This window comes from Pocillopora damicornis, chromosome 12, assembly GCF_964200805.1.
Source record: "Pocillopora damicornis chromosome 12, jaPocDami1.2, whole genome shotgun sequence".
Classification (NCBI taxonomy): Eukaryota; Metazoa; Cnidaria; class Anthozoa; order Scleractinia; family Pocilloporidae; genus Pocillopora; species Pocillopora damicornis.
Genome location: NC_142681.1, coordinates 7,182,802 through 7,198,940, shown reverse-complemented (window position 1 = coordinate 7,198,940; position 16,139 = coordinate 7,182,802). Strand labels below are relative to the sequence as shown.

The window sequence follows — 16,139 nt, the reverse complement described above, 5'->3', positions numbered from 1 at the left end:
TAAGAGCTTTTTTTGCTCCTGTATTACGTTGTTTGATTTCAAGATGAACCATTCTGTAATCAAACCTTACTCAGTGTACTGCTCTCCGTGGTGTGTTTTGCATTCTGTGGTTAGCTACATGAAAAGATAGGTAACCGCCTTTATAGAGAGGAACAAGAAATATTACATTTATCTTTAGCAATTACTGACTTTTTACCTACTAGCCACAAGCAGTGATTTTTGTTAGAAGAAATGCTTCCTTGAATCGCTGTGTTATGTAGAGACACTGGTGGAGTCTGGAAATACTCTCGATATGGCTATTAATATTTGAAGCAATGCGAAGTTTGTTTTGCTGACGCTTATGCATTTTAAAATAGTTCAGTTATCCAGTTAATTGGGCCAATCACATTCCCCTTAAGCATCCCTTTTTTCTATAACAATGACTGTGTTATGAAAACAGTTACAAAATTCCGTTTTCGTGCAATATAGCATTTTAAAGCGAGTTAAGATCAGCCAAATAAACTAACGAATGTTTCGGGACAAAATTCCTTTTCTCCCGCGGGCACACCATACTTTTTCGGGTCATACTTAGCATATAAATTTCCTCCCGGTTCCCTAGAAATCGCCTCCACCACGGCAAACAAATCACTGCAAGTTACGTCGACCTCGTTTTATTCTATTTAATCTATAACGTGTATGTGGTACCTAAGCAAAGCAATTCCATGCTGAACTGAGTACAACATAATGATTATGAAAACAACATAAGTATTAAATCAACGGAAAAAAGACGAATGAATTCAACGCTTCTGTCTATTTCATTTAACATACTTCAAATCGGAGAACGATATCAAAGAGCCTTACTGACAAGTATCATAAATCGTTTTAAAATCCCAACGAAGAACGTTAATTTCGACAAACGACGCCGAATAACTGCTGTAAAAAAGAAAAGGAAAATGTATTTTCTATCCTTGTCAAGCACCATCATTCGGTAGCTCTAAGCCTCACAGCATTTTTCAGCTCATTTATGGAAAAAACGGTGTTACTTCACTACATAGGGTTTACAAGCGAGTTTTGGTTGGGCGAGTGTCTCGGGACCGCACTTTTATTGACCCGCGGGTGCACCATGCTTTCTCGGGTCAGACTTGGCGTATATTCCTTCAGGTTCCCTAGAGATTGCCTGTACCACAGCAAAGAAATCACTGCCAGTGACGTTGTGACCTAATTGTTTTAAGCCTTCTATTACGTATTTGTTAATGCGATATTTCTTATTGTTTTCATAAAATACTCTCTGATCAGGCACCATTTGTGTGTGCAGTCGAGGTTCGTTTACCGCCTCAGACAAGTCATCTCCAAACCAGAGTTTGTTCATTAAGACCTGCAGACGCAAAGTATATATTTGCATTAGTACTGTATGTGCACAGTAGTAGCAAAGAAGAGCCGGTTTAAATCCGCTGTTGGGGAGGAGATTACCAACTTAACGCTCTGATCCACGCTGACAGGTTTACAAAAGAAGCTGAGTTCTTCTTTGCGCGGACCAATAAAAATAAAATATTTTCGTTTCACATTTTCGTGTTACTTTCAGCTCGTCACATCAAAAACGCACCGAAAATTGGGTAATAAAGGCGAATAGTTTGTAACTGTTACACTACAGATCTGTTTATCTCTTATACAACCGCGCGACAGTATTACTACGGACACATCTGCGCTTGCAGTCTTGATGTTCAACAGCATGCCGATGGACAGCGAACCAAATGGCCAAAATAGTGAGTACTTAGTTATGAAAATTTCCTTACGTGTTCAGTTTGTCTTTTTATTGGCCATTATAGACATAACTGCGGTAAAATTTCCGTACAGCCCCATACTTTTGTAAAACAAATCTGTTTTCCCAATGATAATGTATTTTTTGGTCATTGTTTTCTCTATCCAAGAACTGAATGCATAATGTAGATGGGGCTGGCGGAGATTTTACCATAATTGCTACAAGTGTCTTCGGAAATGACTTTAAATGCTCCAGTTTTGCTCAGTTCTATAAGTAAGATACCATTTGTGCTTAACTGCACTCGCTTCGTCTGTGCCAGATCTATTAGTTTAATGACAAACTCTTCCAAATTTTTCGTTTGTCATGGAAGCATTCAGCTCGCTTAATTGTATTATTTCGAAGCGTAACGTCTGTAAACCATGTGTTCGAATATATAATTGAGGCAAAACTCGTTCAAGCTGTTTCATTGTAGGGTAACGTCAAAACAACATAGGTGTGTTCATTTAATTAGTTTGTGTCTGATTTGTCCCCTTGAAGACATTTTTATTCTAATCGTCAGCTTGCGTGCGTGTGCGATGTTTTAAATAAATGCACCGTGCAGAACTAAGAGGAGCCTTTGTTCGGCAAATTAACGTAATTATTAATTGAGTACATTGTGATGTAATGGTAAAGAGTCTAGAAACGATCCTCCCTTTCTTTCTGAACAAAGCATTGACATTTATGTAGCCGTTAGGACCATGTCACAGCTATGAGCAAGTTTACTCCTATCCAGAAATAAACAACAGCCTTGATGAGATTGCGTGAAACGGTATCCGTCGGCATTTGTAACTTGAAATGTCAGGCAATTTTTACCTATGAGTACATTTTTTTCAATAAGTGCCTTCATCGTTTTCCTTAAATCACAAGTTTACTCTCAGTTTTAAATTTATTGTTCAGGTGTGAACATTTGTCAAATGACACTGTCAAGATACCTGACAAAAGTATAGTTTTAATGACGAAGTGCTCTGTATCTTTTTCGTTCGATACTTGACGAAATTATTTTTGTTTGTGATTGTAATTCCAGTAGTATTTGTAATTCCGTTGTATTGTACACTGATTCTAAAATCATCCAAGGTTCGAGATTTATTAAAGGAAACAGGAGGAAATGCTACTTGGAGAAGTGGCGGTGGTAAGAGCGAGAGTTCGTTTAGTTCAAGTAAAATGTTCATCGGGTGAAGAGATACAGTTCATGAATAAATCCATATAGGCACCGTTTACGTGTGAAAGGAACTCGTCAACGCCTACAATCATGCATATACAGACATAAACCGATTTACTGTTTCAGGCCGCCTCCATTTCTTTGGCTGAAAAATCCATATCAATAGAACAACTTTATTACTAGATTTCCCGGTTCATAATAAAGATATGTAGGGTGCTTGTCCTTTTGTTTCTCTGCTATCTTGATCTCTTCTCTCTGTGGATAAATTTGGGCGGAGTACCCATACTAATCAAATCCTAAGATTCAAGTAGGGTCGAAAAAAAAGGATGAGACGTACCAGTAACACAGCTGTGGTTATCCTTTTCCCGCCAGAGGCACCGATAACAAGCCGAACTTTTCCGTCGTTATCGGTTAAAATGGTGGGACACATGGAAGAGAACGGTCGCTTGCCTGGCTCAGGAAAATTGAATGGGGATGGAGAAATACCATCCACTATTTCGTGACCAGGAATATCAAAATCTGCCATCTCATTGTTGTAAATGATGCCTGTTTCAGTGGATCGATATTTAGCGCCAAACCTGATGAAAAAACAAAACAAAGCAACTTCATTACTGTTAGAGAAGCACAGGACAATGAAGTGAAAATTTTGCAAAACCGCTTTTGTAAGTCTCAAGCTCCAACTAGAAAAAAACGTGTATCTAATATCAGACATTTTGGTGTGTGGTATCACTGCGTATTTTATGAAACTGAGCGGTATTTTTTGGAGCTCGCTAAGCAAGCAAAAATAAAAACGACGAATTGTTTTACTGTACAAAATAACCAGCTGTCCAAATAGGGGTGACATTTGTACTCGATTCGAATGTTATCTGCACACTACTTATACAGTTGGATAATAAATTCAGGTAAGTAACTGGGAAATGGATCTCTGAGGTTATCCTCGTGTTAACCACTTTATCTTTCGAGCTGGGACATGACATGATTTTAGAGAGCTCTAAGTAAGGGAACGATGACGAATACGAGAACGCGTTTTGACCGTGCGAGAAATGGTACTTGTGTCCCGTTCTACTAATCGTGCAGGCGGAAATTGCAACTTGGATCGTAAACAAAGTCACGAGTCCGAGTACGAATGTTTTTGCTTTGTTAAGCAAAAAAAGCTATCCTAGAAGTACCCGTTTACCTACTTGGAGATGAAGAGAATGACGAAGGAGAATTCTGGGCTGTTTATGAAATCGTTTCAAAGTGGAGAAAGCATCCACACAAGCACTGAGGAAGGATTCCAGATATTTTTGGCACCATTTCTCTTGAAGAGTTTCAAACAAGGTTCAGGTTTGGCATAACAGAGCTACCTCTCTTTCTTCAAGAATTCAAAATTTGGTTTTCTTCCTCAAGAGCTATCATACAAGTTGTCATCGTCTTATAACAACTGCAGCAGGCTCTTCTTAATTTTCCTTACCTCTATACTATGGTAACGAAAAACTCAAGCGTCAAAGTTGTATTGCGTCGAAAGCAATAGTCACATTCTAACTATTTTCAAAACCTACGAGTGCGGCTGTTTCCTGTGGTTCTTGTCGTCGAAGTAAGAACCATGAGAAGCTACCCGTCCCGGGCCCTCAGTCAGTGGTGAACTCAAGGTTCACTGGTGCAACCCGTAATTCCAACTGGACTTTTCAGGTCAACTAACCTCATGTTGATAGTGGATGTCACAGAAACTGCGTCTCCATATTGGTCCAGTACAGCCACGTGTGTCGTACCGTAATCAGCGTTCGAAAAGGAATCCGCGTAATACGATACATTCGTGTAAGTCTTGTTATCCCATATTTTTTGACGAAGGTCATCACCAAGTTTTTGTTTTACCATTTCTTCTGCTTTCTTTGAAGATAAAAGTAAAACTGCAACGTATTACCTGATCCTTGAACCCTCTACATCCTAACATCAGTATGCATATTCTCCATACTGTTCTCTACACAGTTCCTAAAGTGCTGACAGGGAGAATTTGTTTATGAATAAAAATCTTCTTTAGTTGGTGATCATTTCCATTATTCTTAAGACCTTAATGTTTGATTCAAGGGTCATTCTTAGGGTCAAACAGTTAAATGCAGTTTTTGATTTAGGGTCAAAATGATTTGGACTTGTTCCGTTAGCGATAATTCAGTCTTAGGTTGTATCGAAAATCGCATCGAAAAAACTTGCGCTTGCTAATGATATGCAGAGTAGAATCAAGAAGAAGACTCTTAATGAATCGAATTTAATTTAGTCACCGACGTTTTCCTGAAGCGTATTAACCCTTGTCTTGGTCACTCCCATGAGTGACCAAGACAGAATTTCTCCTTACAATATCAATACAATATCAAGCAGGCAGGTGATGAGAATAGAGAAGAATATCAATTAGGAGATTATAAGGCGATTCAATACCAAATTCTCCAAACTAAAATCACAAGAACTGTATGGCAGCCATTAAGGAAATTGCTAATGAGATCTTAGGAGTTAACCCTAGAGACTAGTAATTATTCATCGCCGGGGGAGAGGGGGGGGGGTGGTTGATTTTTAGGGGGATCACATGGTGTTTCAGGGGGGGGCGGAGGGGGGGGTCAGTCGAAGCTAGCAGTGTATAAAGGGGGGGATTGACTGCTAATTAATAGCATTAAGGGAAGATCATAAGAATATTACAGCGCATTATGGGGGATCAGGTAAATCTTCACACAACCAAACTCCTGGTCATTGGCTGGTTGTTATTAACAAAACAAGGGAACTAGAATGAAAGTAGCTCTGCTTTGGATGTCCAAAGGGCAGGTTGGTTCTTCAGCAAGGTGTTTTTGTACCATTCCATCACTAACTGTAAAAGGTTTGTTACTTATGAACATTTTGGTTGTAGTTTGACGAGCGTGAACCAAACAACCAGTTAGACAAAAAATTAATGGAAATGTCAATTTTCTAACACCTGTTACATGTTACCTACTTTTTCTATCGTGGAGTTAAAATCGGGATCTCCAAGCAGACTGCGCCACGCATAACTGAACTTAAAAGATTCAATGATTCGATGATACGTTTCCACGGTGTAGTTTTTGTCATCGCGAGCTGATGATGTCATGTTGTAACCTACAATGGAAACATTCCACAAAAGGAGGCTGGTTTCACGAATATCACTCTACTAAGATTGACACTGACTCACCCTTTAACTCCCATGAGTGACCAAGACATGACTCCTTACAATACCAATACAACATCAAGCAAACAAGTGATGAGAATAAAGAAAAATGTGAATTAGAGGATTTCTAGTTGATCCAATACTAAATTCTCCAAACTAACGTTACAAGAACTATATGGAAGACAATAAGGATAATATACTAATGAGATTTTGGGAGTTAAAGGGTTAAAACAATTTTTTGTAAGATGATGGGTCGACCAAAACAGCTTTTTAATGTACATGTATTTATTTTATTCTCATTCAGCTCCAGTAAAGCTATGGTCGCGATAAAAGGCATAAATGTGGTCAATGATTTGAAGATCGCTTAAAGCACTTAGCAGACATTTTCCATGTGCTCTAGGAGAGTATTCTTTTTAAGGAAGTTGAATAGTCGTTTTGTCAACAACTCCTACCTCTTAAAATGTTTAAGATCAGTGCCAGCACAGCGCCACTTGTGGGTGGCGGGGTCAGGTACATTGTCATGTTCGTAATGTTACTCTGGTATGGCTCTCTTACAATCGGCTCATAACTCCTTAAATCTTCTTCAGTCACGCTCCCATTGACTTTCTTAACGTCACGCAATATGTCTCTGGCAAGTGCCCCACTGTAAAAGGAGTCAGGATCGTCACGCACTCTTTCCAGAGTCTTTGCGTACTTTTCGTTCCTTATAGAATTTCCTTCTTTAACCAGCGTATTGTTCTCAATAAGGAGCAGCTCACTGAAATATTAAAAGTGAAAGAAGTGAAGATGTCAGAAAGAATTAAAACTGGCTTCCCTTCGAGAAATAAAACCCCAGGCCTTTTAAATCCTTGCTCCGAAGCTTAATTCCAAAGGGAGTCGGGAATCGGTTATTGGGGAGGAGGGATTTGATCCGTTCCCATCGTTGGCAATTAGTTAGCAGTCGATTGTAATCCTCCATTTATACAGTACTCTGTTTGTGACGGCTGATCCCCTTCTGTTCACCCTGAAAACCATGTGAACCCCCCCCCCCCAAAAAAAGAATCCTTTTCACTCTCCTTCCTCTTCGGGTGATAAGTGATGACTCTTCTGTAAGCACGGTCGTTGCAATGCGCCTAACAGTTGTACTTGTTATCTGTAATTAAATCTGCACTACCACATAAACGATCGAGCGTGTGATTTACATTACAGTCAGATTTTGAATTAGTCTCACCGCAATCCCGGGTCGTTTTCAATATCTTTTTGGATTCCTTCTGTCGTATTAAGTGCATCTTCCACAGCTTCAGTTACGTTAAATCCATTTCTGGCCAAATCAATGGCGGGTTGAACAAGTTGTTTCCATGGTAACCGGTGATGTCGTTTCCAAGCCTCGTACATACCGCGCACTTCACCGGGAACAGCGATAGCCAGACCACCTTAAATGACAAAACGATTTTGTGGGTGATTTTATCTTTCTTTTTTTTTAATTTCTAGAGATAACTTGAGTAATCGTGATTATACTTAAACTAAGGTCTATTTTGGAAAGGTACAAAGGTCTAGAAGACTTTTTGCATATCTATGGTAGACCTTCCCTGTAAATATGTGGCTCAAGACAATCTCTATGGAGACACTTTTATTGCCGTGGTCCGATGAATTTCACAAGGAAATCTTGCAAAGGTTCTTCACAGCGCTCTTCAATAAGACTTGATTGGCCAGTTTACGAGACAGATATGAGAGGTGGATACCAAGCAACGAAAATTTGTGTTTGTGAGATGAATGAACTGTAAAGGTAGCAAATTTCATTTGTACTGGAGGATTCAAAATTAAGACATGCAAACTGATATATCACCATTTATTGATATTACATACCCCAAACAACTAAAAATATCGATGAACTTTGTAAAATCAATCAAAGAATCAACATGATCTTGGTTTTAATAAAGCAATAACAGGTTAACGACGAACTAAAAAAGTGTTTTAAACTACGGACATAATTGACTGACCTTTTTTGGATTTATTTTTATCACCCTTAAACATGTCCTTGTCGGCTGTGGCTGGGGCAGTTTCTCTAAAGTCGATGACTGTGGCATTCTTTGATGTTTGATTATTGATCAACATCACTCCCCCGCCTCCTATCCCTGATGAGTGCATGCTGACCACACCCAAACAGAACATGGTGGCGATTGCAGCATCCACTGCCGAACCGTTAGCTTTTAGGGTGTCGTTTCCGATTTTGGAGCACTGCAGTGTATCCGTGGCAACCGCTCTATTTTTGTAGGGTCCGCCAAATGATTTGTCAGATGATTTCCCAGATGATTGGTCGGGGGAATCTCCTTTTAAGTAAATAGCAAGGAGGCTGCTACCAGTCGTCAAAAGTGAAGTCACGCCCACAACCACGACTATTATGACTTTGCTAAAAAGAGAAGAGTCGGATTAAAGTATTGACTTGATTTTTAGGTCGCATAAAAACTAAATGTGAGCGTTTGCCTCAAAAGAAAAGAGTTGGAACGATATAGCGTATATTATAAAAATACGTCCTCATTAGCGACCAGTTGTGGCGCACGAGTGGCGCTTACTACAAGACATTCGTTTATCATAGACTTCCTTATAATGATAAATACACAGGCCGAGTGTTTTTTCGATTGGAAGAAAGTCCCTTTATAAATGTGTCATTTGTGATTTTTGTCACGCAACCGAAACGAGGGTTTCCACGTGTTCAGTTGTTTTGTTGTGAAATTAAAATTTGAATATGCATCTAATTTCTTTCCTTAGGTCAAGGTACGCGTAGATTACTGCACATCATGGCTTAGGTTTGAGAACATTTCTTGAAAAGCTCAGGACTTCTGACAGTAATATTTTCCGATATATGTGTTGGAAACAAACGTCACGATACAGTTTGAAATAGTGAAGAGAGAAAATGCTATTCAGCTACATGTTAGATAAAAGATATTTTTATCAAGTGATATAAATGCAAATTTAAGTTGCTGTTTAAATTAACGTTCTGGTTGATTTTATTTGCGAATTGTCGCGGCAAACAGTTTAGACCCAATGAAGTTCGAATTATGTCCGCTAACAGCAGATACAATCGAAATTATCAAAGCGATATGAAGGAACATAATCAATATGTCGTAGGGATTAAAGTTTTTAGTTCTGAGAAAACCACGTGGTAGATCACGCGATTTAGCAGAAAACCGATCGAGTGGAAAACTTTATGGACTACTCATGTAGCAGATACTTAAATTTCGTGACACATTCAGGTTGTAGGATATGACATTTATCTTTAGTGGTATTCCTTGTCATCACGGACTCGAACATTTCGCAGAATGTGAATCAATTGCGGTGTCATGCTTTTCAGAATTTTTCAAACTTGGGTCTTTGTATGTAAGTTTATTGCTTCAGAAACTGCACATTGAACATTGCTTTACAGAATACTGTGATGAACATAACACTTACCGTCTATCGCTTATCGTAGCTTCCATTTTGCAACGAAAACGCCTCTTAGGCGTTGCAAGGAAGTATAAAACTCGGGCTTGATTCTTACGGATACTCCTGAAACTTTAACCATACGAGCGCGTACCCCTACCCCCCGGGGATATGTACTCAATCTCTCTTGTTCTTAATTTACCTCGATTGAGTGGCGATATTAATATGTATCACAACAGGTCAGGTAAAGGACACGAGCTCTGTTTAATTAGCTTTCTGACATCGACCAGCTTTCTCGACTTATTTACTCCGATAAAAAATGACATTAAAGATTTCGATAAAATGTTTGGATTCTTCAGGGAAAGTGTATATTCCGTGTCCGAGTTTCACAGTCACTGACTTGATTTGCAATAGATAGACCGTGGCAATATTCACATCAGTTCTTAGTGATGGAAGAATGGTTGTGACTGATTGGTTTAACCATTATATTCCGATATTTGAGTAAAGATGCTTGAAAATATATCTGCAGTTACCTTCAGACTCTGAAGCATTTTAAAAAAAAAGTAGGTCTGTTAGCTTTCCTGAGCTTGGAGTTATTTCCATTAATTCTATGTGGTCTTCGACCTCGATCAGATCCATTTCGCTCATTAGTTTGGCGCTTTTCTGAGTTTGAAATACGGTTATTCCAGCACAATTATTCCTTATGTGTTGTTTTTGAACATTAATGGAGACCAAGCAAATGTGGATTTTGTCACATGGTTTAAACTTTTAGGAAGAACCATCGAAAAAAGAATAAGTCCATTCATTAATTTTGGTACTGCCTTGTGGTTAACGTGGCTGCCTTGCAGTCTTTTGGTCCCTCAAGGCTATTGTACACAGTTTAACAACTAATGATTGACGCTGCCTTGTGGTTGACATAGCTGCCTTGCAGTTTGATGGTCCCTCAACGTTAGCGCCGTTTCATCACCTAATCATTTTATTTTTGCACTGCTTAATGGTACTGCTCTACTCAACAACTAACATTTTTATTTTTCATCGTTTTACACTTACTCAGTACACTTCCTATACACAAACTTCCTTTCCCTTAATTAACCCACTATTTTTGTGGAGATTTGGGAACCCTTTCATTAGGGATTCCATAACTTTACTCCTCCTCCGATTTTTTGAAACATAGTAAACTGTAAAAATGAAATAGTACGTGTATATCTAGAATGCTGAATAGAATATCAGCGTGATTCAAAGTCTATCCCGTGTAGTTTTGAGTCTTACTTTGGTATTCTTTTATTGTAGAATACTAACCTAGGTGGTTGTGCTTTTGTTTTGTTTTGTTTTTTTTAAAATTAAGAATGACTCTGTTCTGAGAAAATCTGAAGAACGATTGGCGTTCAGCGCAAGATAGTTGTTTATCACAGACTTCTAGTCGGAAGAAAGTCCCTAAGGGCCTATTTACACGGTACGACTTTGTCGCATGCGACAAGCTTACGACGGGCTTACGACACGAATTGTTTCGTGTAAATCAAACCTACAACTCGCTTACGAATCTTAAGTCATGTCGTAGGCCTGTCGTAAGCTTGTCGCATGCGACAAAGTCGTGCCGTGTAAATAGGCCTTAATGAATGCGTCACATTTGTGATTTTTGTCACGCAAACAGAACGACAGTTTCCACGAGAGTTGCTTTGTTTTGGAATTAAAATATGAATATGCATCTGATTTTTCTTCCGTGGGTCAAGGTACGCACAGATTAATGCACATCATGGCTAAGATTTGAAAATATTTCTTGAAAATCTCGGGATTTCTGTTATATGACCTGGAAACAAACGTCTCAATACGTTTTGAAATAGTGAAGAGAGAAAATGCTACTCAGCTACAGTTAGTTAAAAGATTTACCTAATAAGTGATATAAAGGCTAATTTTAGTTGCTATTTATAATAACGTTTTGGTTGATTTTATTTGCGAGTTATCGCGGTAAACAGTTTAAACCCATTTAACTTCGAATAATCTCTGATAACCGCAGTTACAATCGAAATTATCAAAGCGATATGAAGGAACATGATAAATATGTCGTAGGGATTGAAGTTTTCTGGGAAAACCACGTGGTGTAACGCGATTTAGCAGAAAACCGATCGATTGCATCGACTACTCGTGTAGCAGATACTTAAATTTCGAGACACATTCAAGTTGTAGGATATGACACATTTATCTTTTGTGGTATTCCGTGTCATTGCAGGCTGCATATAGAATTGGACATTTCGCAGAATGTGAATCAATGTGAATCAATGTCAATCCATGAGTTTCCAAATTTAGGTCTTTCTATGTAAGTTCATTACAACAGAGACTGCACATTGAACATTGCATATACAGAATACTGAGGTAAACATTATACTTACCGTCTATCGCTTATCATTTTGCGACGAAAACGCGTCTTAGGCGTTGCAAGGAAGTATAAAACTCGAGTTCGATTCTTACAGTGATAGAAAACAGGGAAATCTTACTCCCGCGGGGAATTCGGTCAATGGTTTCGTCAAGTACTACAACGCATGCACTTTAAGGTTAGATTTCATGTTTCATGTCAATACGGCTCGGAGTTCCAGTCGATTTCAAGGCGTGAAACACTCTTTCCACCGTAGATTTCGAAGCACATTTTAAAACAAGAAGAAAATATAAAAGTAGATATAAAGTTTATTTGGTCGAGAGACTGATTATCCGGAGAAGATCGAAGAACGAGGTATGAAATGTTCGAACAGTAGATACAAAAATGTTATAGTTGAGAAAAATATCATAGTTGAAGTCAATTTTATAAACAAACTGAGTATATTTTTTTACCAATTTCAGGACTTTGAGTTTCTCGTGAAATGGAAGAATTGGACTCTTTGTACCAGCACGTGAGAACCTTCAGCTCATTTGAGTGAGCAACTTATCAGGTACTAGATTAAGTTTGTTTTAGGAAAGTGCGAGAAATAATCCTCCGTGCGTGCAGCTTGGGTCCACACAAAGCTGATGCGTTCTTTTAATTAACAATCCTATAGGACCTTATACAGCAACCCTCCTGTCTCCGTGGAAAGGTTACAGAGTGTGTCAGCTTTGTTTATGGAAGGCATCCTATCTATCCTGAAGTCGAATGCAATCAAAATTAATTATCCCTCTGAGTTGAGAGTGGATCATGATATTGTTAGATATGTTATAAGAGGAAAAAGTAAAAGAAGCACACGATGGAGCTAGCATGCTCTATAAAAAAGACGATTTTTCTCCCCTAGAGCTTCCTTCATATATGTGTTATTATTCATTATAAATGAGCTCAAATCAAATTAGTGCCAAATTTTCCAGTTGAGAAAGTTTTGTTATATTTCAACAGAATAGCATGTAATTCCACAAAAATTTAATTTTCTTTAGGGTAGGCGAACACAATAATCTGTCATATATGAATACAATCCATTGTCTGACAATAATAATTATTTTTGAAAATATATATATATATATATGTATACATGTACAAGCAAACAGGTAGAAGTTTGTGTATTCTTTTCAAGGAATTGAAATACAGATGGAAATTATTTACATATTAAACTACAGATGAAAGTTATTTACATATTGAAATACAGATGAAAATTATTTACATATTAAACTACAGATGAAAATTATTTACATATAAAACTACATATGAAAGTTATTTACATATTAAAATACAGATGAAAATTATTTACATATTTGTACAATCAATGAAATTAAATACTGAAACATGTCTACATCTTTATTGTTTTTGCTTTGTTTTGTTTTGTTTTTTTTTTGCTGCTAAAAGTTATTAATGTGTCTTCAAAAGCTCAACCAGTGGACACTTTTTCATCCTTGCAATCCCAGGTGCTGTAAAATGTTTAGATTTTATTTCCTGTCTTATCCAATTGACAGTCATTCTGTTGTAGTCCTCCTCAATTAAATTGCTTTCTGGTACTTCAGCTTCTTTATGGTTTGCTAGGAGATCTCTCAAGCATACTCTTATTTGCTTTTTCCATGTTTGAGTGATGCCATCTTCCCAGTAAACTGCATTTCTTATATTGTATGTACTTTTCTGTGTTCCAGAAGAAGAACATCCCAAACAGCATCCCACTTATCTGAATTTTGAAGATATATCTTCTTAGCATCATCATTGTTTTTTTCAGTGCCTTGGCCAGTGAACTGTCTGAAGTTATTTAAAGTTTTGATAAACAATGGAACATGACATACTAGTGCATGCATGTAGTGAGTAACTCTTTTCTTTGCATAGCCTATTCTGAAACCACTGATTGAACAGAACAAGTGTACGAAGTCTTAAGAATTCTGAAAAATATAAAGGTAGAAGTCATTAGTAGTAGGATCAGAATTGATTAAATTGTAAAATGCTTAAAAATCTTTCCAGAGTTTTATCACAGTTTCTTTAGTTTCTGGGAAGAGGACATCTATTTCTTCAAGTTTTGCTGGCAAGAACTTCTTCAGGCCTTTCTTGTCAGAGCTAAGCTGATGCCATTCCATAAGAATGGGGTAAGAGTGTATATAACCTGAGCTATATCATAATCATATACTTGTGGCTGTTTTATGTAAGACAGAGGAGATTTTGTGAGGTTAAGCTGAAACTCTAGGGCTTTCTTCTCGAAATCAAACAAAACATAAGACTGGAACTTACATTGGTACAAGGTTTGTTATTTGAAATTTGGCGCAAAATTGACGCTTTACTGAGCCAGCATGTTTTTTAAAACAGCGGTAAAAGCTTGGTTACTAAGCTGTAATATATGTAATAAACATGGGAGAATTTCTCGACAAGAAGAGCGGTGGAAAGTATCCATTTTTTCGCGTCGTACGGGGAATCTGCGAGCCCAAATGAAGCTAAATCGATCCGTAAAAATACCATTTTTTGGTTTTTATTTTATGGCCTTCTATTTTATCAGAAAAGGCTCTACTTTACGTGTTTTAAAAGATCGTAAACTGAAGAAATTTTTGAGCGGTCGGCACCAATGGAGGCATGAAAGACACCGGTAGTGTTATAGCTCTAAAGTGAAGGTAAATTAATGTAATTTGATGAAATGAGAGTCGAGGTACAGACAGTAACCCTTGTTCTTTAACGATCTTCTTGGCGGCCACAATAGTAAACCACATTATCAATAAAACCTTTGCCTCGGAATTCAATTGCATATTATTTATCAATGAGAGGTCGGCACTTAGAATTGGATCTACTTAAATAACCATTGTACGAGATTCTATTTTTGCTTCCATACATTTCTTTGTAACACCGGCAAGCCAATTCTTCAGTGATTTTTTATTGACGTTTGCTTAGAGAATCTGGGGGGGAGGGCGGGTGGGAGAGCTGTTGTTTGAAATAGCCTTTTAGTTCACGATTCGATTAAATCACTAATTTGTTGTTGGGAAAGTAAAAACTACAGAGACAAACACAAACTAAAATGGGACCAGGATAATGGAGATTGCAATTGACAAACTTGAAGAAAATATCATAAGCCTCAGGCAATAAATAATGACGTCGACTGGTCCGTTATTGAACCCTCTCCAAGAGAGAAAAAAATTTTGCATTATCGACAAAACTGTAACACTGGATGGCAGAAAATCAATGAGAACAAGAAAACTTTCATATCGGGTACATTGTCTCTACATCACTACTAACTCTCATAGACGGGCAAAAAAGAAATGCATGGGCTCCATTAGCCTACGTGTAGCCACACCCTCCCCCTCCGTTTCACCTGGAGGAGGGGGAGGGTGCGGCTACACGTAGGGCAGGTCTCCACTTGGCCGGATTAAAGTACAGATCCAAGGAGAGGAAAGGTTAACCAGTTGAGGTATAAGGATAAACGATGGTGGAGGTTTAGAAGAAAGGCAACTTTATTTTCAGAAAGAAGGGAGCAGCCATTATTTTACCCTGGGGCGGCTGAAGGAATTTGTTGCATCAAGATAATATTTAGCTGATCCTCCCCCACCTAGCGCTCTGTTGTGTTCTTATGACCCCCCTCCCCTCCTTCCCCATTACTGGCAGTCAATTTCCTATAGTTTCCCCCCTATACTCTGTTGGTGACGACTGATCATGATCCCTTCTCGGTTCCTCCTGAGTTCTGTCGAATATGAGAAGGCGGATGAGATGCGATCTTTTCTTAAACTGCCCGCCGCTGTGATGATGTGACCCTCCCAAACACAATCTCATCAGTCGCTAGCAAATAAGTAACAAATTTTTCTTCCTTTCCGTTGAACTCTCCAGAAGCGTTTCATCCGGGTTTAGGCTCTTATAGACTGTGTTAGTAAATATAGTATACTATGCAGCTAGCATTCTCGATGTTTTCCAAACTATGTTCAAATAATTTCAACGAGACTGTAGGACATAATCATTCAGGTTAGGGGGTAACCCAACACAGTTTCCGGCTTTCTCTAGTATGTAGCTGCCTTGGGAAATGGGATCCAATTTGCAAGGCTAATTTTTTTTTTGTTGGCGATTGAAGAATTTATAATAATTTAACCCTTAAACTCCCAGATCAAATCTGTTATTCTCCTTACTGTCAACCATACAATTCTTATAATGTTAGCTCAGGGAATTTAGTATTGGATCAACTAACTCTCTCTTCTGCGCAGACTTCTCAAAAATGCATGGAACGTATTAATCTTGAAGAGTTTGTCTGCTTCTGTATTATGTT

General features: G+C 38.2%; 1 protein-coding gene and 1 long non-coding RNA gene across 2 annotated transcripts; one reads left to right on the top strand and one right to left on the bottom strand.

Moving 5' to 3' along the window:
- Positions 1-637: 637 nt before the first annotated feature.
- On the bottom strand, positions 638-9,665 carry LOC113677184 (glutathione hydrolase 1 proenzyme). Its single transcript, XM_089190765.1, has 8 exons — positions 9,511-9,665; positions 8,061-8,470; positions 7,292-7,493; positions 6,534-6,838; positions 5,893-6,032; positions 4,618-4,805; positions 3,274-3,514; positions 638-1,354 (listed from the first exon to the last, which is right to left on the bottom strand). The coding sequence occupies exons 1-8, from the start codon at positions 9,534-9,536 to the stop codon at positions 1,082-1,084; spliced, it is 1,785 nt and encodes a 594-aa protein (XP_089046891.1). The 5' UTR covers positions 9,537-9,665; the 3' UTR covers positions 638-1,081.
- Positions 9,666-11,878: 2,213 nt separating this feature from the next.
- On the top strand, positions 11,879-14,479 carry LOC113671131 (uncharacterized). The gene is made up of 3 exons (XR_016182051.1): positions 11,879-12,205; positions 12,313-12,401; positions 13,555-14,479. It is a non-coding gene; the product is annotated as an uncharacterized LOC113671131 (long non-coding RNA).
- Positions 14,480-16,139: the final 1,660 nt, after the last annotated feature.

Bases quoted from the DNA above. Each gene is read 5' to 3' on its own strand.
- LOC113677184 (XM_089190765.1), bottom strand. From the start codon at position 9,536: ATGGAAGCTACGATAAGCGATAGACG. The intron at 8,471-9,510 runs GTAAGTGTTATG...TTCTCTTTTTAG, and splicing joins GCTACGATAAGCGATAGACG to CAAAGTCATAATAGTCGTGG. The intron at 6,033-6,533 runs GTAGGAGTTGTT...TTTCCATTGTAG, and splicing joins GATCTTAAACATTTTAAGAG to GTTACAACATGACATCATCA.